At 41.7% G+C, this 21,669-nt stretch overlaps 1 protein-coding gene across 11 annotated transcripts in view; it reads right to left on the minus strand.

Moving 5' to 3' along the window:
• The window catches only part of LOC140410506 (myelin transcription factor 1-like protein), a 676,895-nt gene that overhangs the window by 450,758 nt on the left and 204,468 nt on the right, over positions 1-21,669 (minus strand). For 8 of the 11 annotated variants that reach the window (XM_072498668.1, XM_072498673.1, XM_072498667.1 and 5 more), the window contains 3 exons: positions 14,962-15,016; positions 14,748-14,781; positions 14,388-14,450 (listed from right to left, as the gene is read on the minus strand). In XM_072498668.1, the coding sequence (XP_072354769.1) occupies positions 14,388-14,450; positions 14,748-14,781; positions 14,962-15,016 (152 nt within the window). Of the gene's footprint in view, positions 1-14,387; positions 14,451-14,747; positions 14,782-14,961; positions 15,067-21,669 lie in introns of all 11 variants that reach the window. The other 3 variants (XM_072498671.1, XM_072498670.1, XM_072498674.1) reach the window with 2 other exon arrangements.

Genomic DNA, 21,669 nt, shown 5'->3' on the forward strand with positions numbered 1-21,669 from the left:
GAAAGCAGAAAACATTGATGCAAGGGCAAAGAACTGCATATGTTGGTGAAGTGTCATTGAAGCAGAAACCTGTTTCTCTCGCTACAGATACTTCCAGACTTGCTGAGTATTTTCATAGAATCATAGAATTTACAGTGCAGAAGGAGGCCATTCGGCCCATCAAGTCTGCACGGCCCTTGGAAAGAGCACCCTACCCAAGCCCACACCTCCACCCCATCCCCACACATCCACCCTACCCCTGTAACCCCAACTAATCTTTTTTGGACATTAAGGGCAATTTAGCTTAGCCAATCCACCTAACCTGCACATCTTTGGATTGTGGGAGGAAACCGGAGCACCCGGAGGAAACCCACGCAGACACAAGGAGAACATGCAGACTCCACACAGACACTGACCCAAGCCGGGAATCGAACCTGGGACCCTGGAGCTGTGAAGCAACTGTGCTAACCACTGTGCTGCCCACTGTGCTACTGTGATGCCCACATTCCCAACATTTTCTGTTTATATTTTCAGAAAATGTTGAAACTAGCTGGTAAGTATCTAGAAGACAAAGACCAGCTAATGTTTCAGGTACCCTTTCAACAGAACCGAAAGAAGTCACTCTCAAAATACTAATTAAAGGATATTACATGCTCCAGTTACTCCCACCACAAAACAACATTGAATAACAAATGTCCCAATCAATGCACTTTACAATCAGTTTCCCAACACAATAGAAACATCTAAACAGTGCTTCTTTACAACTGAACAAAAAATCTACTGGGGAAACTTAGGCTTAAGGAAGACTCCAAGTATACAAGCAAGCTGTTTTAAGTTTAAGAACTGCGAAATATAGCTATCTATTAATTTCTTTACCCATATACCAAGAATAACTGATATTTTAGAATATTGAGTCATAAAGTCTTTTGTATTCATTGACTGAACTGTAAACAAAATTAATAGGGCAAGAATTTATCTTGAATCCATTTTTGCTGATGTTCATTCTTGTTTGAACAAACACTATCTTTTTTACCAAAGATTAGGAATGGAGCAATAACCATGAGGGTAAAACGTGCAGTGAACTAAAACTGTTGTCTCTGTCATTCCTGTACGTCCGGATTACTAGTTTTCAGTTCGAAACAAAGTAGTGAGAAATACTTCCTCAATTACGAGGCCATTAGAGACATAGGCAAATGGGGCTCCAACTAAAGAATAATGTTAGTCGCAGGTGAGAAGTGAGGCACTAGTAGGTGCTAGTGGCCTAGTCTCTCTGAGTTAAGAATACGCTTTACTGAGGCAAGGAGCAGATACAAAACTGAAATGGTCTTTACAATAGTAAATATTCATACAACAAAAGAGTTGGGCTAACTGGAGTTTTAACATTTCCAGTAAAATTCATAGAGGGTGAAAACTCAAAGGGTAGCAGAGATTCAACTAAACTGCTCATTTAAAAATAAAATAATACATGGAATGAGAAAATGCTAGTCAGTCAATCCATTAAACCAGTTACATGTAGAAACTACCATATCATGTTTTAAGGGTCTTTGCTGTTTGTTCTTGTTTATTGCCTGTATATTTCCTTAATTCCCCTTTCTTTTATTTTGCTGTTACATTTTTGATCCATGGATGATTTATGGACATGTGCCTTTAAGGCATCCTGTATCTTTAATTCAAGCAGAAGGAAGCAGGGGCCTGCGCCTTTAATTCAAACAGCAGAACCCGGAAGACTGTGCTGTTTTAGACTGGTAATTGCAGACTGGCCAGTGTCAGTGAAGACTCAGCTTGATTGATTTGGGTGGCGGCCAATGAGTAGGCCCAAAAGGCTATACTCTGCCCAGTAACAATTAGTGATTGGATCTGATCCAATTGGAATGTTTTCAGAGTCACGAGGTTCCATTTTGATTTCACTTTTAATTCTGCAGCCTGGTTGGAGAGATGTAACTAACTCTCTCCAGAAAAGATCTAAATAAACCTCTACCGAAGGCAATTGTGAGGTTAGACTCTCTCTCCAGAAATTCTAGGTGTCCTTCTCTGCAAAGGCTGAAGTCAAACCGCAAGCTGAAAGCAAGATTTGATGTGAAATAAAGTATCTATAAAAAAGGATATAGACCTAAATGTGAACATCGAGCTGGAGGCCTAGCTTGATAAGAAATAAACCTTCTCTCCAGAACGCCTCCTGCCTGCAGGTATCTTGTTTTCTAGACAGTGGGGACCCTGAATGAACAACTGTACAAAGAAGACAATTACCAGCTATAAACGAGATCAACCAGCGTGCGGTGAGGAAAGCAGGCTAAAGAACCACCATTTGAAGCAAAGACTCCTATCATTTTAGCTTCACCCTTATTAGTTTTACCCCTTTCCATCTCTCTGTACTTGTCTGTCTTGTGTGTGTGGGTGGAGGGTGGAGTTAAAGTGGGTAGTAGGTATTAGCTTATTGTTATCCAATTATATTTACTGCCTATTTTATGATAGTTCTTGGTATAACTGAATTGTAATTGTGTTTCAACTTACAAACCTGGTGACTGTAATTATTGGGCAGCCAAGGGCAAAGACTTAGGGAATTTTTATAATAATTATTGGTTAATTCACTTGTGTTGTGACTCCGGGGCTTGTGGGGCTGGAATTAATCCTGTCCTTGCCCAAGATGGCATAACATAATTTACAAATAGAAGTACCAGTTAGAGCTAAGAAGGTGGAGGTAGTTGAAGTGATTGGTCAACATTTAAATCTGAAAGAAATGCCGGGAACCACAAGTGCCCACAAATTAGTGTAGCATCAGGGATATTTTCTGATGGGGATGTTGAGCTGCGGAGAATTTGTTTGCAGTTAGAGCATGAAAGGGAATTAAAAAGAATAGAAATGGAGCTGAGACAAAAAGAGAAAGAAATGGAGATGGAAATGAGCAAGTTGGAATCAGAGAAAGACTTTTAGCTTAAGGCACTAGAAATGTGTGGGAAGCTGCCAGAAAGTAGAGGGGTGCTTAATCCTTGAATGGAGCCCAGTGGCGATATGGTTAAATTTATACAGGCTCTCCCAAAATTCAATAAGGAGGTAGACACCTTTTTTAGGGGTTTTGAGAATATAGTAACACAAAGGGAGTGGCCAAGAGCAAAGTGGGCATTACCCATGCAGGGTAAATTGACAGGACGGGCACAGGAGCTTTATGCTTCCCTGTCAGAGCGGGAGCCTAATAATTATGATGTGGTAAAAAAAAAGGCTATTCTGGATGCATGTTCATTGGTTCCCAAAGCACATAGGCAACATTTTTGGAATTTAAGGAGACAGCCAGGACAGGCTTCTGCAGAATCTGAAAGAGTTAAGCAGAATAATGTTGATAGGTGGGTTCAAGCACTAGGAGCTCAAAATGCCTATGAGACTCTAAGAGAGGTCATTTTCTTTGAGGAATTTAAGAATTCCCTACCTTCTATGATAACAACTCATGAGGGTGAAAACTGCTAGGCAGGTAGCAATTATGGCTGACGATTCTGAGATAATCCATGAATTTAAACATTCGTTCCATCACCCCATAATTCTGAAAAGAAAGGGTAGGAAGTGGGAGAGTGAAAGGAAGGCAGGTAGTCAAGGTAAGGAATGGATAACTGGGAATGCTCCAAGATCTCCTCCTCAGACCAGGAAGGAAGGTACTGAGAGTGAAGGTGAGACTCAAAAGCCTAGATGCTACCATTGTAATAAGATGGGACAATTTTGTTCAGCAGGTTGGAAGTTGCAATGAAAGCCTGTGGGATTGTGGGAGTTCATAAAGAGCATTACGAAAAGGGAACAAAAGTGGGGAGCACTACAGGGAAGACTGTAGCTTTAACTGGACTTAGGAGACCTGAAGTAAAGTCTGCTGTGGGAGTAGGTGTGAGGAATGAGCTAGATGAGAGATATGCCAAGTTTTTGTCTGAGGGGAGGGTTACCCCATTTGACTCAACTGATGAGCCAAACCCATAACTATCTTAAGGGATTTTCCCCTCCAGACAGCTCAATAAAAGCTAGGTATTAATGAATGGGATAGGTGAAAATTGTATAAAGTACAATTGGGGTGTGATTTAGTGTCAGGTCCAGTAGTTGTTGGGCTGGAGGAAGGTGGATAGAGAACCATGTGGTGGTTCAGCCACTATATCTGTTAACAACAACCAGAAGTTTCATGGTGTCAATGACATTCCATCTTCTGATTCTGAAAGGAAAGAGGAATAATTGAAATCTGGAAAGTACAAGTTATTTCAGTCTGTTTTACTAAATGTAGACAATAGCTGTGATTACTGAAGCTCCGATGAGGAGGTAAAAATTGTCACACAAAGTGGGCAGCACGGTAGCACAAGTGGCTAGCACTGTGGCTTCACTGTGCCAGGGTCCCAGATTTGTTTACCCACTGGGTCACTGTCTGTGCGGAGTCTGCACGTTCTCCCCGTGTCAGTGTGGATTTCCTCCGGGTGCTCCGGTTTCCTCCCAGTCCAAAGACGTGCAGGTTAGGTAGATTGGCCATGATAAATTGCCCTTAGTGACCAAAAAGCTTAGGAGGGGTTACTGGGTTACGGGGATAGGGTGGAAGTGAGGGCTTAAGTGGGTCAGTGCAGAATCGATGGGCTGAATGACCTCCTTCTGCACTGTATATTCTAAGTTCACAAAATGGTGCATATAAAGCCAACCAACTCTCAGAGGATTGAACCCTCAGCTATACTTGTTGCTGAAGGTAGCCATCCGAAAGACAAGGGAGAATGGAAAGCTGGAAGGGTTGAATAATGTTTATTAGTTAAATATAAACCAAATATTTCTGTCAGCATTGAAATACTACTTGTCATTTGGAGATCCACGAAAATTTGATAAACATTCATTGGAAAACCAGAAAAGACTGACTGCATTACAAGAGGGAAAATGAGGCAAATATAATAAAGATACTGAAAGAATATAGACAGAGTGAAACACCAAGGGGTACTCTGTTACCTACTCATGGTGTGGACATAGGAATCTCTGAACCAATAAAGCCACATCGTCTTGACTAAAACCACAAAGACTGGTTCAGTTAGAGGTTGAAAGACCATGCATGTTGGACATGTTGCATAGCAAGAGAAACCACTGTGGTCCACAGAATGATAAGCAGACCTAGAGAGATTGAAGACCAAGTTGGTGGCAGCCTGGGACTTTTCCAGATAATTTAAAATAACCACAGATGCTGGTGACCTGGGGTAGGGGCAGTGCTAATACAAAACGACAATGCAGAAATAGAGAGGCTCGTGGGGTATTTTCCGGAAATTAAATAAGTCTTATGAAGAAAAGCATTCCAGCATTGAAACAGAAGCCTTCCTATTAGCCCTTCAGCACTTTGAAGTGTATATCTGAGATGAAAATAAACAAAGCTTGGTTTACACAGACCATAATCCACTTGCGTTTATGGAAATCTTTAAAACCTGGAATGGAAGGTGGAGTTTTTTATTACAAGAGTTCAATGCTAAAATTGTACATGTTCCCAGAAAGAATAATGTGATGGTGGATGCTTTGTCACATGTTTAAGGGCTGACTAGTTACCAATGTAGAGACTGTGAAGGAAACTAGTATACTTGGGATGGATATGTGTTTGCGATTTATGTCTTGCATACCTCACAATGAAGTATCCGCGCCCTGAAGGTTTATTCTTTTGGGGGTGGGGGGGGTATAAGTTCATATGTTCATAAGATCTCTGAGCAGAATTAGGCCATTCAGTCCATCGAGACTGCTCCGTCATTCTATCATGGCTGATATGTTTCTCGTCTGCTACCTACAATGTTAGAGGCCAAGAGCTGGTTTGCAAATTCAGCCAGAGCATCTCCTCCCTAGAACACATGACCTAGGAGCGGGAGCAGGCAATTTAGCCTCCCGAGCCTAACACCCTCAATGTGATCATGGATGTTTCCATCCTGGCCTCAACTCCACCATCCTGCCCATTCTCCATAACCCTTCAACCCATTACCAATTAAAAATCTGTCTAACCGCTCCTTAAATTTACTCACTGTCCCAGCATCCACCACCCTCTCGTGTAGCGAATTCCACAGATTCACAACCCTTTGGGAGAAGTAGTTTCTCCTCAAATCTGTTTTAAATTTTCTACCTCTTATTCTAAGATTATGACCTCTCGTTTTCAAATACCCCACAAGAGGAAGCACCAGCTCTAAGTCTACTTTATCCATACCTTTTAGCATCTTGTATACCTCAATTAGATCTCCCCTCATTCTTCTAAACTCTGGAGAGTATAGGCCTAAACTGTTCAATCTCTCCTCATATGACAAACCCCTCATCTCTGGAATCAATCTAGTGAAGCTCCTCTGGACTGCCTCCACAACATCTTTCCTCAAATAAGGGGACCAAAACTGTGCATAATACTCCAAGTACAGTCTTACCAATGCCTTGTATACTTGCAACAACAATTCCTTACCTTTATATTCAATTAGTTTTGCTATGAATGCCAACATTCCATTTGCTCTCCTTATTATCTGCTGTACCTGCATGCTCGTTTCTGTAACTCATGCACGAGAACACCCAGATCCCTCTGCATCTGAGAACCCCAAAGTCTCTCCATATGTAAGGGTCTTTCCAGTTTGATCTTGTTTATTCCCTTATTCCACCTTTCTTTTATTTTGTTGTTACATTTTTGATCCATGGATGATTTGTGGATATGTGTCGTTAAGGCAGTCTTTATCTTTAATTCAAGCAGAAGGAAGTGCTGGTCTGTGCCTTTAATTCAAACACAAAATCCAGAAGGCTGTACTGTTTTAGATTGGTGGTTGCAGACTGGCCAGTGTCTGCAATGACTCGGTTTGATTTCCTTGGGTGCTGGCAAATAAATGGGCCCAAAAGGCTGTGCTCTTCCACGTAACAGGTGGTGATTGGATCTGACCTCATGGAATGCATTCAGAATCGCCAGGTTCCATCTTGGTTTCACTTTTGATTCTGCAGCCTGGCTGGAGGGATGTAACTAACTCTTTTTGGAAAATATCTAATTAAACCTCTACAGAAGGCCACTGTGAGTGCTGAGTCTCCCTCCTGAAAGTGTGAGTGTCATTCTCTTGAGACTGCAAAGGCCTGAAGTCAAACCATGAGCTGAAAACAATGTTTGACATGAAATAAAGTGTCTGTACAGAACGATATGGACCTAAAAGTGAACCTTGAGTTGAAAGCCCTGTTTGATAAGAAGTACATCTTCTCTCCTGAATACCTACTGCCTATAGTACCATGTTCTCTAGTGTGTGGGGACCCTGAATGAATGACTCTGCAAAGAAGACCATGACCAGCTGTAAACCAGAGACTCTGATCAACTAATGTGTGGTGAGGAAAGCGGGCTAAAGATCTTCCATTTGAAGCAAAGACTCCCATGTTTTGACGTTCACCTTATTATTTGTACCCCTCTCCACCGCTCTGTGTTTATCTGTCTTGTGTGTGTGGGTAGAGGGTGGGACAGTTAAAGGGGGCAGTAGGTATTAGCTTGTTGTCATCCAGTTATATATACTGCATATTTCATGATAGTTCTTGGTATATTGTGTTTCAACTGACAAACCTGGTGACTGTAATTCTTGGGCAGCCAAGGGCCAAAGACCTCAGGAATTTTTATCAGAATGATTGGTTAATTCACTTGTGTTGTGACTCTGAGGCATGTGAGGCTGGAATTGCCCGCATACTTGCCCAGGGTGGCGTAACAATGTACTCTACCCACCCTATTAAGCTCTACGAGAAGATAAACACTCGCTGATCTCTGCAGGCTGTCAATTAAAACTTCAAAATATTCAACAACGCGTACATCTGTTATTCAATACTGTCCAACTGACCTTTATACACAACAACCCTTCTCCGCTTCCCAGCCTCTGCAGCAAAGGAAACAACATTCCATTGAAAGAAAGCAGTGAAACAACATGGCCATAAAATCATGGAAAGTCCTGTAATCTAACATAATTAAAAATGGGATTTGATTTAGTCAGTCACCATAAACCAATGGCATAATTATAAATGGGCAGAATCCCAGAATGTGATTCCGAAACACTGGGCTGGATTTTACAGAACACCCCAAGCACACCCCTCCACTGTAAAATCAATCTTCAGCCCGCCCACCCAATACCCAGCTGCCCTGCAACGATATTATGCTGTGCACAACATTAATTGTTTCAGAGTGGGACTTCCATCCCCATCTGGGAGGAAGATTCACCCTAGAGAGCTGCCAGACAATCAAATTGGCCATCAACTCTGTAGTCCCAGCGGTGCAAGGTTCGAGCAGTGGCCACTGTTGGGACTACATGTAGTCCCCAAAGAAGATAACTAATGGACCCCTGACTATGGACAGGCCTGGCTGGTAGACCCCAGTGAAGAGGGGAGAATGGGTGACCAGGTTTGAGAGGCCAGGGGACAGCATTAACAGGGTGGTAAGACCTTGGAGGGGTGGTGTTGCCTCTGATCGGCACGGTGGATTCCCATAAGGAGGCAACTTCAACTGCTCCCTTTTTGCCCGATAGCAGTTCAGGCATACCCACCTTGCCTCTGCCTTCCCTACTCACTCTAACATGTGAGACAGGTTGGATATGGGCAGAAGGTGGTGGGAAGGCCATCTGTTTTATGTTATGAGCCATCCCAATCCCAACCCGCATTACCCAACCCCCCCTGACGCCCCCCCCCCCCCCCCCGCCCCCCCCCCCCCCCCCCCCCCCCCAGCCTTCAATACGTGGCGAGGGGCTGTAAAATCCAACCCACTTGTTAAATATCCCAGAATCACATCAATGAAACTGGAATTTGACTTTTTCCAATACCATAAAACAGTAACCCTGAGCATGGTTGTACTATCTGCATACATGGATTAGAAGCTATATAGAGAGAAATTATGCACAAGGAAATGAGGTGCCGTTCAGCTTGAACAACGTCACAGAATAGACAATGGTGGATTGGCTGTCCATTATGAACTCCGCTCGGGGGGGGGGGGGAGATTTTCTGGGCCCATTCGCCACAGGTGTAATTCCCAGTTATGGCTACCAACTATTGTGAGAGGGCTGTAACGGGAAATGTACCTGCAAGAACTTAGAACACGATGTTCCCACAGGCCCTGCCCACTCACAAAATCAAGTTCATGCCCAGTGAGGGTGTGAACCTGATTATCATAAATTTAAATTCATTCAAATATGCTTAAATGGTTTAATGCTGTTGCTTCTGGGGATGTGAGTTGCCCCCCTCCATACACCCCCCCCACCCCCACACACACACCCGCCGCCCCACCAAAAAACGGAAACCAGTCATGATGACCATGCCGGGGGCTATTAGTTGGGTATCGCCCCTGGGTGGTGAGGGACATAGCTGGGCACTCCCCATCACTCAACAAACATTGCAAAAACAAATCATCTGGTACATTTCTATTTGTGCGATTTTGCTGTGTGCAGAATGGCAGCCATATTTCCTTCCCTGTAACATAACACTGCCTACGATTGAAAAAGTATTTTCGAAGACAAGCTCCACCTCTGGTCCTTCTTAAATGTCTCCACCAACTCAAGTTCCGACTGCACTTACAATTCCGATCAGTACAGTTGTTGGCTGGACAGTCCAGATTAGAGTAGGCTGTTCAGTTTTCATTCCTGGTGGAAACTGGACAAGGACATCCAGGGTCTCACTTTTTGTTAGGGTTTTTTTGTGAAGTTTGTAGGGTTCGAAGTAAGATATATAAATTGAACTGTTTCGAATTTGCTCTAGCTGAAGAACAGCCAAAGCCTGAAAATGGTGTTCAGTTCCAGCAGTACTGAGGGAAGAAGCTGGACCAGGTCATCGAAATATAAAATACTTTGATCTGAGAGAGAGCATGAGCCCAAGTATATACCTTGTACTTTAATTGATCACCAAACAGTGCCTTGGGTGTACCTATTTGTACCACATGGACTGCATTGGCTCAACAAGGTGACTCACCACCACCTTCTGAAGGGCAATTAGGGATGGGCAACAAATGCTGGCCTATAGCCAGTGATGCTCACACCCCCTAAAATACTAATATAAAAGGGGAAAAAATGGAATGCATTAAAACCTATATAAAAACTTAAATGTGAACAAGATTTAATTATTAATACCAACATAGTCAGCAATAATAAGGGCCAGCAATGCCGAATCTAAATGTGCAGGTTCCAAACAAAGAACTGGCAAAGAAGCATGAGCTAGGATTTCCTACAAAACAGAGTGTAAGAGAGAGAGAAATAAACATACATTCTGTAACAAAGAAACACTGGTGCAGCATAACAATTGAAACAATCTTGCTTCAGACAATTAAACAGAAGTGTTTCCACAAGCTATACCTCAGATCCTCCTCGCAAACCTCACCCAGTTTTGGACATAGCAAAAGATGGCAACCCTAACACATCAGGCAGGCTTAAAATATATAAGGGGAGATTTAACTGCTGAGCAGGTTTCGGGTGGCACAAGCATTAAACTGCCACCCCCGCTCACGCCATTAACTTGACTTCAACTGCCGGGCTTCATTCCTGCCGCAATCAGACAGCTGGATACCCCAAAAAAACGTAAGAAAGAGATTAGCTGGCTGACAGCAGGCAACGATCCGGCAGTTCAAAGGTCGCTTGCCAGTGTTCAGGCATGGGAGGGGTTTTGACATGGTCTCATGGTGCTGCTGGTGGTGGGGGGCATAGAGGGAAACTCAGAGTGCATTCAATTCACATAAAGTGGAATGGGGGTCCTAATGATATCATGGTAAACTTATTTGCCTGCATCAACAAGGTTCCCCACCCCCATTCCAGAGTCAGACAAAGGACCAATCAGAGACGTGGTGAGATGGAATTGCATGGGAATAAGCATGAGGTTTGTATGATTTTAACTGTATGGAGGGCCTTTTATGGGCAGCATGGTAGCACAGTGGTTAGCCCTGTTACTTCACAGCAGCATGGTCCCGGGTTCGATTCCCGGCTTGGGTCACTGTCTATAAGGAGTCTGCACGTTCTCCCTGTGTCTGCGTCTGTTTCCTCCAGGTGCTCCTGTTTCCTCCCACAAGTCCCGAAAGACTTGCTGCTAGGTAATTCTGAATTCTCCCTCTGTGTACCCGAACAGGTGCCAGAGTGTGGTGACTAGGGGTTTTTCACAATAACTTCATTGCAGTGTTAATGTAAGCCTACTTGTGACAATAAAGATTATTATTATATTATTATTATTCTTTGTTAAAATCAGTCCCATAACGTCAATATCAGTATTAACCATCAGTATTGTATGCTTAGTAGAATGAAGTGTGTTCTCTTGTGAAAGTCCAGAGACACATCATGGCACAGACTATTTGACTTTAACTGCCGGGCTTCATTTATTTCCCTTTCGTCTATCAGACGGCTGGATACCCCCCAAAAAATATGAAGAAAGTTAGCTGACTGCAAGCGGGCAAAGATCAGGCAGCTCAAAGTTCTTAATGGACTGTGCCATGGTATTGGACTCAGATTCACTGATCTCTCCTTACTGAGGAGTTGACCTTAATGAAGCGATCAACTGGCATTGAATTTTTAATTGCTAAAGCAAGGTGAAGGTGCACGGCTAACAGTGCTGGATGTATAGGGTTAGAACGAATAGGATAGACAATAAGATAAATCACGTGGTATTTGAAAAGGAATGAATGCTTATCATTTTCCTATGGTAGGAAGATAAAATATGCAAATAATTCAGTCAGAACACTCACCAGAGAAAGGAACTAAATTACAACTACTGGGAATAAAAATTATCACAACAATGTGTTCTCAGTATGTGCCTGCAACAGGAGATGATGGGCAGTGTTTGATATAGGTGACAGGGGTCTGGCCTGTCAGCTAGAGACCACTCCCACATCCCACATTTTCCAATGCCAGGACCTTCAATCTGGTACTAAGTGTGTTTGAATGAGGGTCATCAATAGTGCAGCACTGGAACGAGACCCTTAGGTGAGCCTTCCTGTCTTGAACTTAATCCGGCGGAAGCAGGAAGGTCATGTGGTCTTTATCCACTAGCTTTCCGCCACCAAACTCACCACTGGAATGGGCAATTAATTCCACACTGTGTTCATCTGTCAACCCCAACTTTGGATTCTGTCTGATCTGTCACATGTATTTTCTTCTTCAAACCTGAAACATTTATGATTCACATGTCCCGTTTTGCCCTCATGTCAAATTTCCCCTCTTTCCCCTCACTGCATGCCTTTCTTGTTTCAACAGCAATGCATTTGTGCAACTTGTAGTCACCTCAGTTAAGTGGGCTGTTCATTCTTTGGTGCAGCTGCTATTTCTGACAGAAGCTTGCAGACCAATAGAAACACCTGGAGACTTTTAAACCTTGCAGCCAGCATGCAACTTTCCTCCTCCATTTTGGCATGAGCACCAATTCCCATCAAGTAGGCCCTCCTCTGGCACTTTCCCCACCACCATGTTCAAAATAGCTGAACCTGGAAACACAGCTGGATTCAGCTGAAACTAATTCATTTGGGAAAAAAAGGACCACTCAATTTACTGGAGGAACCATTGGAGGAAAACAGGAGCGAGAGTCTTATTAGAATTGAATACTATTTGGCACCAAAATAATTAATTTATCAAATAATTCAAAGTGTTTACCTTACTAATTCACTGACAAAAATATCAAACAGACACACAAATATCTCTGAGATGGAGCTTGTAGTTTTGTTGGAAAAGGTTAACTTTGGTAGTCAGTGGAATAAAATTGCAGATTTTTTCCTGCTGTTTTACATAATTAAAAAGAGCCTCAGAGTTTTCACCTCGCTGTTGTTTTATCAGTGGTTTGCACCAGAAAAATGAATCCCTGACACCAAACACCAAGGAACATTTGCCTCATTCAAAGCCATAATAGCATTTCTTCATCTTATAAGTTAGGTGCAAGGTGGACTTCCTTTATGTCATAACTTGAGGCAGGAGCCGGTTTGTTGCAAACAAACGTAAGCATTATTGAGAATGCTCACTGAGATATTTAAAGGTTTGGCACCATCTTACTACATGAAGCACAGCACTGACATCACCCACTGGTTGGGCAGGAGGGTGGGGCACCCACTCCCATTACCACACTTTCCCACAAGCTAGTTCTATTTGTTGGCCACAGTATATAGCCTTTAATGCATTGAGCAAATAGGTTATAATGGGTGTATTCCCTACAAGACACGTCAGGTGGGATCCTTACCCTATGTGAAGACAAGCAGGGCGGTGGGCAAACACAAAAATTCATATCACCGGGCAGCATTCCTGTCTATTGGCACCAACCCACTCTGGGCTATTTGCCAGATGTGGGGTGGGGGTCGGCATGGTTACCCGCTTGCAAATAGTGAATAACCAATTTAGAGCATTTATGATTCAAGGCTGACTGCCAGAGACCAACTGGAATGTTCCTACTGGCCTATGGATCCGCTGCAGTACCGGGAACACACCAGCTGCCTGGAGCTGGCCGCCTGGCAACAAACCAAGGGGCCAGTGCTCCAGACCAATCAGGCTTTGCATCCACTCACACCTGCTTGGTCACACCTGCGGCCATAAGCTACTCTGTGGAGAGTATTCCTTCCACAATGCTGGCCTGTCGACTGATTCAGTTTTTATTTCAGAAGATTAAAAATTTGGAGAGTGAACACCTCAAAATTGTGGGGCTCTCTCTCTCTTTCTATTAGCTAAACTGCAGGCTTAATCTGCTCACATGTTGGAGGGCCTCCTATCGGCCCATCAGCTTCGATAGCCTATCTGACGTCCTTAATTGGATGGCTAGCCCGCCCACTGGCCACTAATTAGCTAACTTAGGGGAAATCACTGTCGAGTAACAGATTCCCACCAAGTGTGCTGTTGTGACCCCCAACATTGGGGTCCCAATCAAAGGGGAAAATCCTGTCCAACAATTGACCATGCATAGTATCACAATACTTCAAAGTCTGTCACATTTACACTTTCCCAAACAAACATTACTTCCAATTTTGTCAATAAAACAATCTTGGTAAATTCCGGTTGTATATTTTTGTTACAACTTTGGATCAAACCAAAGTACAATTGTTTAAATCTATAGGATAGGTTTACAATAACCTGGGTAAATTTGATGCACATAATAATGTTTTATATTGGTATTTACCAAGTTATTATCTCTCTTGTTCCATTGCCACTTCAATGCTCACATTATTAAAATAAATAATTTGTACCTATTACAAAATCTGCATGATAGTTCCTCCTAGCATTCTGTCTCAGTTTATATCAAACATTCAGCTGTGTTTTTTTGCAGAAGATAGTCTTCAAAGTGTCAGAAGCAAGATATTTTCACACATACTTGTGGTGCTACCCATCATTATATAAGTAAAATAAACCTTTACAGCATAGTTAGAACATTCACAGCCCTGAGCTCAGACATCATACTTTAATTGCTCTTGTCCCACTCCAGCATTCAGAAAGAAAATAATTAAATAGAAGCACACAAATTACCTTCGGTGCCTTGCGTACTTTCCACTAACATGGCCTGTGCCATCACAGCCAGGAGTTGGACAACTAAAAAAAGAGAAAAGCTTGATTGTGATGATTATCACTGATGCTGGTTTATGTGTGCAATAGTGCAACTGTGTACATATCTGTGAGTGGAAGTGTGGGAGGGATAGAGTAAGAAAGGGATAGAAGACGACGAATAGTGTTTTTTTTATTAGCAAGTCCCAGGAGAATTAATTTCTTCAGTGCAGCCATGCATTAGCCGACCACCAATGCAATTGACAACATGCTTTATCCATTAAGAGGCATGACATTTCAAAATTGCTAATGTTGTGAAATTTTATTTTAACTATGATCACTCACCTGAAGAGTTCTTGGATTACTGGTTCTATGGGGACTGAGGAGAAATGAAAACAACACAGATTTATCATGTCTTATAATTACCTGGTTCTTCATATATAACAGCCAGTAAGTTGCCATGAAAGCTACAGTCAGGATGCGACAAGCAAAGAGGCTCTGGTGGATGAAGGTCACCCTGAGCGGGGGTTTGACTGATTTACTGAGCCAATAGCCTTACCTCGGATACCTTTGGAGCGTGTGCGGTGACGCTTCTGGTCTGCATCCACCTCCATCTGAAAACAGATTAGTAGGCATTCAGTGTCCTTATCCGGCACACGCAGACCTTCAATACATAACATGTCGAAGTGTGTCACAGGATTTATTAGCATGACTCTCCCTGCTTCCACACACATTTTGATACATAAAACGGGTAACATTTACGATTTCAATGCTTTGTAAAGAAAACTTTGTTGGAGTGGAAAAAAAACAATTGACCACTTTGATGTTGCCATTGTAACATTTTAAGAGTTAATTTTCTTCAGTCAAGGCAACCAGAATGTTGATTACAATAAGATTAATTAGGATAGGTGCCAACAGGCTCCTGGTTATGAAAGGGTTCTAAATTGATATCTTAACGGGCTACTCAGCTCTACTTAAAAGCTGAACTCGAGACTCTCAAATTCTGCCAAGTGTTTCTGAACCATCCACTACTACATTGCAGAGGAATCTAGCAAAAATACAGCACTCAGGGGAGTCTATCACTTCTCCTTTATTCTGGGTAATATTCCTGGTGATGCATTAATTCGATATAACCGCTGTTTTTCTAGCTGTTTATTGGTTCACAAAGACAGTTTTTAAAAAAGGGAGCAAAATATAAATATAATTCATGGGAATTTTTTTATGGCTTCAAGTTACAAATTCATACCAAAGCTTCATTTTCTTTAACCCTTCCTTGCGTTTGAAATTTTAAATGCGCATCCTTTAGAAATAATAAGAAATGCTCTCGTTTTGAGAAATAGCCAAAGCACTTATATTGCCAAATCCTTCTGCACAATAGGATAATGGGGCAGAATTTTGATACTAATCAGATAATCTGGCTAATACATTCCAATTAGAACCTGGCCTGCACGTACAGCCATCAAGGGAGCAGGTTTCCCTTAAAACATTAACCAGTTAATGGGCCTCTGCAAGACCAGGAGACAGAAGATCACGAGGGAGCATCTGCTTGCCCAAATTTTGGCATGAGCCCAAGGTTAGCATGGAACATGAGTGCAAAGTGTTCACTGGATGCACTCCAAAGCACTATGCACCATCAATGCAGTTTGCACTTCACCTATGATACTTTTTAATCTTACATCCACCATCTAATATCTCTTTGTGCAGTTTCCATCCCCCCCCCCTCCCCCCCCCCCCAGTATCATGCTCCCTCACTTTCCCTGACACCCCTCCACCATCATCTCCATGACATCCTCCCCCCCCACATTCTCCTCCCCTCACTCCAGGAAAGAACTTAAGGAGAGGCCTGGCTGAAATTGAGTTACATTTGGTTTTGCTAATAAAAAAGCCCAGGTTCTAAATTAGTTCCAGTTTACCTGCATTAGAAAAGAAAAGCACGCAAGTCACAGAAGAATCAGATGACCTGCGATTAGGATAAAGAGGAACCATAAAGTGAAGGGAGCATTTAGACTGCAATAGCTGTGTAAAAACAAAAACACAATATACATGCAAATTTCAGCGTGGATTGACAATTTCTGGCTTTTAAGAAGTTCATCAACTTCATGTCTCATGTATTCTGTGCTCTTTTTCTTTGTCCAAAAATATCAGTTTCTTTGGCTGCAGCCTCGATTGAAACACTGCCTTCTGGGATCTATTTTTGAATCCTGTCCAGACTTTAATGTGATTGAAGTCTTTCTTACTGCTGGCTGTAAGGGTCAAATTAATTTGCCCATTCTAAATCCAGTTCCTAGTCGGCATCACTCAGCAGCACAAAACTATCCATAATTTGGCACCAATTTAGTAAAAGACTAGAAATTACACAAAAAATTTCAAGGATAGTCGGTATGAAGAATAAAAATGTCTCATTGTTGCAGCAGGGGTGCTGCTCTATAATGTGTTCAATGCCCACTGCTACAGCAGTGTGCACAGGACTTCACAGCTAACCAATACCATGCCCGAGCTCAATAAAAACACTGGATGTAAAAAGTGGGAAGTCTGACAATGTACTATACTAAAAGCCCTCACCTTGACAAGGACAAATAAAATAAATCTTTACAGTAATACTTAAAGAGCGATGGGAGTCATGATCTTGCCCAGAATATCCTGACGAAGGCAGAGAAATGACACCCCCCCCACCTTGCAATGATAGCAACTTGTATTTCTTCATAACACAGAGACATGTGGTTCCGATCCCGAGAAAGAAAAAGGAGATTGCAAGTAACTGCAAAGATTTGCCTCTTTCAAATAAAGTTAATTTCCCTGGGAAAAAAATTACGAGTGGTCCGTTCTTCCGAAATGGAAAGAAAAAGGTTCTGTGGGGGCCCAAAACAGTATTTAATTCTGAGCTGGAAATGCCGTTTTTGCAGTTGGATTGAAAAAAACAAAATGAGTTACATGAGATTCCAGCATTCTCAAACAGCAGTAGACTGAAATTACAGCAGGTCACCAGGGAGGAAATTCTCAACTACCAACCCGTAAGAATAATGAGGTCATTTCCTCCCACGGTTGGAGAAGCCAGAGCATTTTAAAAAAAACTTGACAGACACAAAGCCCATTGAGAACCGTTGACTGATGAATCAGGGATGGGTTGAAGTATGTAAGTAAATACACCTTCGCAGCCAGATGCTGCTAACTGTTAGAAAGGCTAGCACGAGGGTAATGCTAGGACACCCAGAATGATTTTAATTCAGAACCATGTTCTTCTCAATGCAGTAATACAAGACGCATACACCACAGAAGTAAAATCTGATCCATTATCTGCATGCAGCCAAAATTCTGTTTCCATCATGAAGCAAGGCTGAGGCATAACTATGCATTGTTGCGACAACAGTTTAATCCTATTTTCTATTTTAGATGCATTTTTTGAAGAAATCTTTTCCAATTATGTACTGTTGCAGACAATATTTTTTAGAATAAAATACCCCTTTTAATTGAATTCCAAAGGTGAATTTAGAACAAAATCATTCTTAAATATGTGCTGTAATTAGCCAAATTATGATAAAGTTTTCACATAATTTAACTGCATTATCATCAACAGGATTCCTCTGATGGTTCAGTGAGGAAATGCACCATGTGATATATCACTACGACATATAGACCAGAAAGTTCGACAACAGTAATTTATCCATATTCAGTCAGCTGTTCTCAGTCAAGCTAATGGCCTGACGAGCCCTGAAGCAGAGAGGCATAATGCAGCCATTGGTCCCAGGCATCTGTGTGTGTGGGGGGATTTCTGGATGAGGAAAGCAACAAATCTGGTCACCGATTCACACTGGAAGAATGGTGATTTGTGTGAGATCCTGAAGGATGGCTAGCACCACATTGAGCATGTGTCACCATTATCAGGAGGTAGGGCAGGTGGAGTGAGCTGATGCAAGAATGTTTCAGTTCCAAGTTAGGAAGAAAAATTTCCTGATTAATTTTCAACTGCCCTTGAGAACATATAACGATACAATTAAAACAAGGAAAGGCCATTCAGTCCATCTACATTGAACCATCATTCTGATTAAAATCTGACCCATTTTCAAATCCTTTCAGCCTCATGCACATTTAGAATCAAACCCATGATGTTTGAATACATGGTATATCATTTTAAACAAATTCAGCAACATACTCAAGGTTTATTAGAATGCAAATGTAATATGCTATTTATTCTGCCAGAGTATAAATTTACTGTTCTAAGTTATTTTGTTGATGGAAATCAATCCGGTAAACTGTTAATCAAAATTTAGCATACTTCACCATTCCAAAAAGTGCAGTTAATTTTAACCTATTCAGAAATTAAAGGAAATTGAGGTTTTTTTTGTATTAAGTTGATAAATACATTTCAGGATAGCTAGAAAAGATGTACTATCCCTGTAGAATACTGATTCAACATATGTGATTCTCCTGTAAATTGCATTGTAAGGAAAGCATTGAATTTGGCCTTTTGAATCTGATATACAAATGCAATATGTGATCTGACTCTTTACGCTTAACCCTTTTTCACAAATGGCATTTCTGCACCAAACCACACCACCGGCTGACATTGGCATATTATTAAAATGTATTGACAAAACGCTTCTAATCACCTCTTTCAAATACAAAATACACAATTCAAAGAATACCCATTTGTTCAATGTCATCAATTGCGTCAGTAATATTGCTATGAAAACAGTGAATGAGACAAATGAAGGATGAGTATTCAGCAGGAAAGTGCTCAGAGACATAATATGTGCAGGCTGAACCTGTCTAGTCATGAAAGTAAGTATTTCAATTTAGGAAAGTATACTGCACACATAAATGATGCAACAAAACTTGGCACTGGTTCCCTGCCTAAATTCCACAGATGAACAACGTCAAGGGCCTGACTTTTACCATTGTCCTGTTCAAATATCTACGAGGCAAAATTGCTGCTCCTTGAAACGAGGTGCACAACATGTATTGGTATTTCTCCCTGAAGAAGGGCCTTTCTAAAAAATAAACTAGTCCTTTCTCTTTCAAATACTGACAGGCATGCTGTATATCTGGGAAAAAAACTAGCTTGAGGATGTAATGTTCTTTGATTGGGATGATGTTGAATCTTGATATTGTGTGAACAAAGAACATTAGACTTTGTTTTATAAACAAAGTTATTTATTACTAACACCACACTAACAAATTACTAAAATGTCTAAGATTAATACAGTTGGAAATATTGGTCATAACACTAAACTTCCACAAAGATACTACAGAGCTACTCTAATATGCGACTGTTACAAACACCTTAATAACACCTTCTCCTAGAACACATGGAGCTGGATTCTCCGCCCGCCACGCTACTTCTCTGCCTCGACGCACCGGCGGGATTCTCCATTACACCGGCTGGTCAATGGGGTTTCCCATTGTGGGGCAGCCCCACACCATCGAGAACCCCTCCCCGGGCACTGGCAAAATGGAGAATCCCATCGGTAGAGAATTCCACACATGGTGTGTCTGGTTCATGTGTCTGCATACTCACACAACCTGGTGGTCGGATGCTGGAACTACAACAATTATACATATATTATTATTTACAGACAGATGATAATACAGATGACAATCTACTTTCGCATTTTGTCAGGTAATGTTAACTGCAATGTTCTTGCCAAATCTAATAGTCTGCTTTTCGTTTTTGTCCATTACGTACTACGTGTGACATTCTCCACCCCCAAAAACTTCTGAGCCTCTGAAAGAGCCATTGTTCACAACACTCTCCCCACTTAAACTAAAATACCACACCGGAAAAGCAACAATCCTTCACTGTCTTTAAGTTCACAAAAGCCAATCCAATAGATAGACTTTTATCCCCCTCGAGCCCCCAATTGTTATGGGAGAGGCAGTTTCAGAACCCCAAAATGTATCATGGAGTTCAACCAACCTCTCCCTTCAATGGATTTGTTGCTTTTCCTAGCACACAGCTTTTCCCCTTGGTGTGGGATTACAATTATGGACACGTGGGTTTTTAAACACAAAACACTGTTTATTCCATGAACTCAACTTAACATCTTAAATAAACACTGGATCCCTTAACACCCCTTACTTCAAAGATAACCCAGAAAATATTGCAACAGTAAATAATTCCTTAAAATGTTACTTCAAACTTCCAAGAGACTTACCACCTTTAAACAAAATCACATCAGGTTAAAGGATATATATATATTTTCCATAGAATGGCAGAGATATATTAGCTTGGTTGACTTCAGCTCCAGCACCTTGCTTTCTTCCTGCAGCTCTCTGGAAACACACAGACACACACCAACTGCTTTTTCCAACTGCAAAACTAAACTGCAAAATGGCTGACCTGACCTCAGCTCCACCCACTCTCTGACATCACTGTTTTCTTAAAGGTACATTGCTTAAACATCCATGTCTTAAAGGTACTCTCACATGACAATAGGTTCTTGATTAATAAGGGGATCAGGGGTTATGGGGAGAAGGCAGAAGAATGGGGATGAGTAAATATCAGCCATGATGGAATGCCGGAGGAGACTCGGTGTGCCGAGTGGCCTAATTCTTCTCCAATGTCTTATGATCTTATGGTCTTATAAGACATAGTGTGGTCCTTTTTTAGGCATCCATCTGGATCAAATAAGCATTCATAAAATGTCAATGAATTTAAAAAAACAGTAACAACAGAATTCCTGTTTTTTTTAGCAACTCCTCAAACAAATATTTTAATGATATAATCATGAAAAAGATATTCAATAATCAAAATTATTCACAATGGAACTTCAGTCATATGGGATACTCAAATGCAACTACAATTAAACTAAGTGCAAAAATTGATGAGGGGAATAACTTGGTGATTTATTTCAAACAGTGATACAACACTGGCATATCTCATCAGAAGTAAACACTTCAAAGCTCACTTAACTCTATCAACGCCAGATCTAACCGACACCCAGGATCTACTTGCCCCACCGAGGAGACCTCAGCCAGGAGCCATTTAGCCACAGACGGGGACCAGGCGGAATGGTACTTGAGTGGGGGAGGAGGGACTCCCGTAAATGGGGACCAGTGTTTACAGAACCCCAAAGTGTTTCATGGAGTTCAACCGACCCACAACTTTTAATAGATTGTGGTGTGGGAAGCACACGGCGCACTCTCCAGGTGCGATACAGCAGAAATGAACAAGTGGCTTTTAAAACAAAACAATGTTTATTCTATGAACTCAAGTTAACCTTTTGAAAACAAACACCGAATATCTTAACACCCATTACTTCAAAGATAA

This window comes from Scyliorhinus torazame, chromosome 4, assembly GCF_047496885.1.
Source record: "Scyliorhinus torazame isolate Kashiwa2021f chromosome 4, sScyTor2.1, whole genome shotgun sequence".
Classification (NCBI taxonomy): Eukaryota; Metazoa; Chordata; class Chondrichthyes; order Carcharhiniformes; family Scyliorhinidae; genus Scyliorhinus; species Scyliorhinus torazame.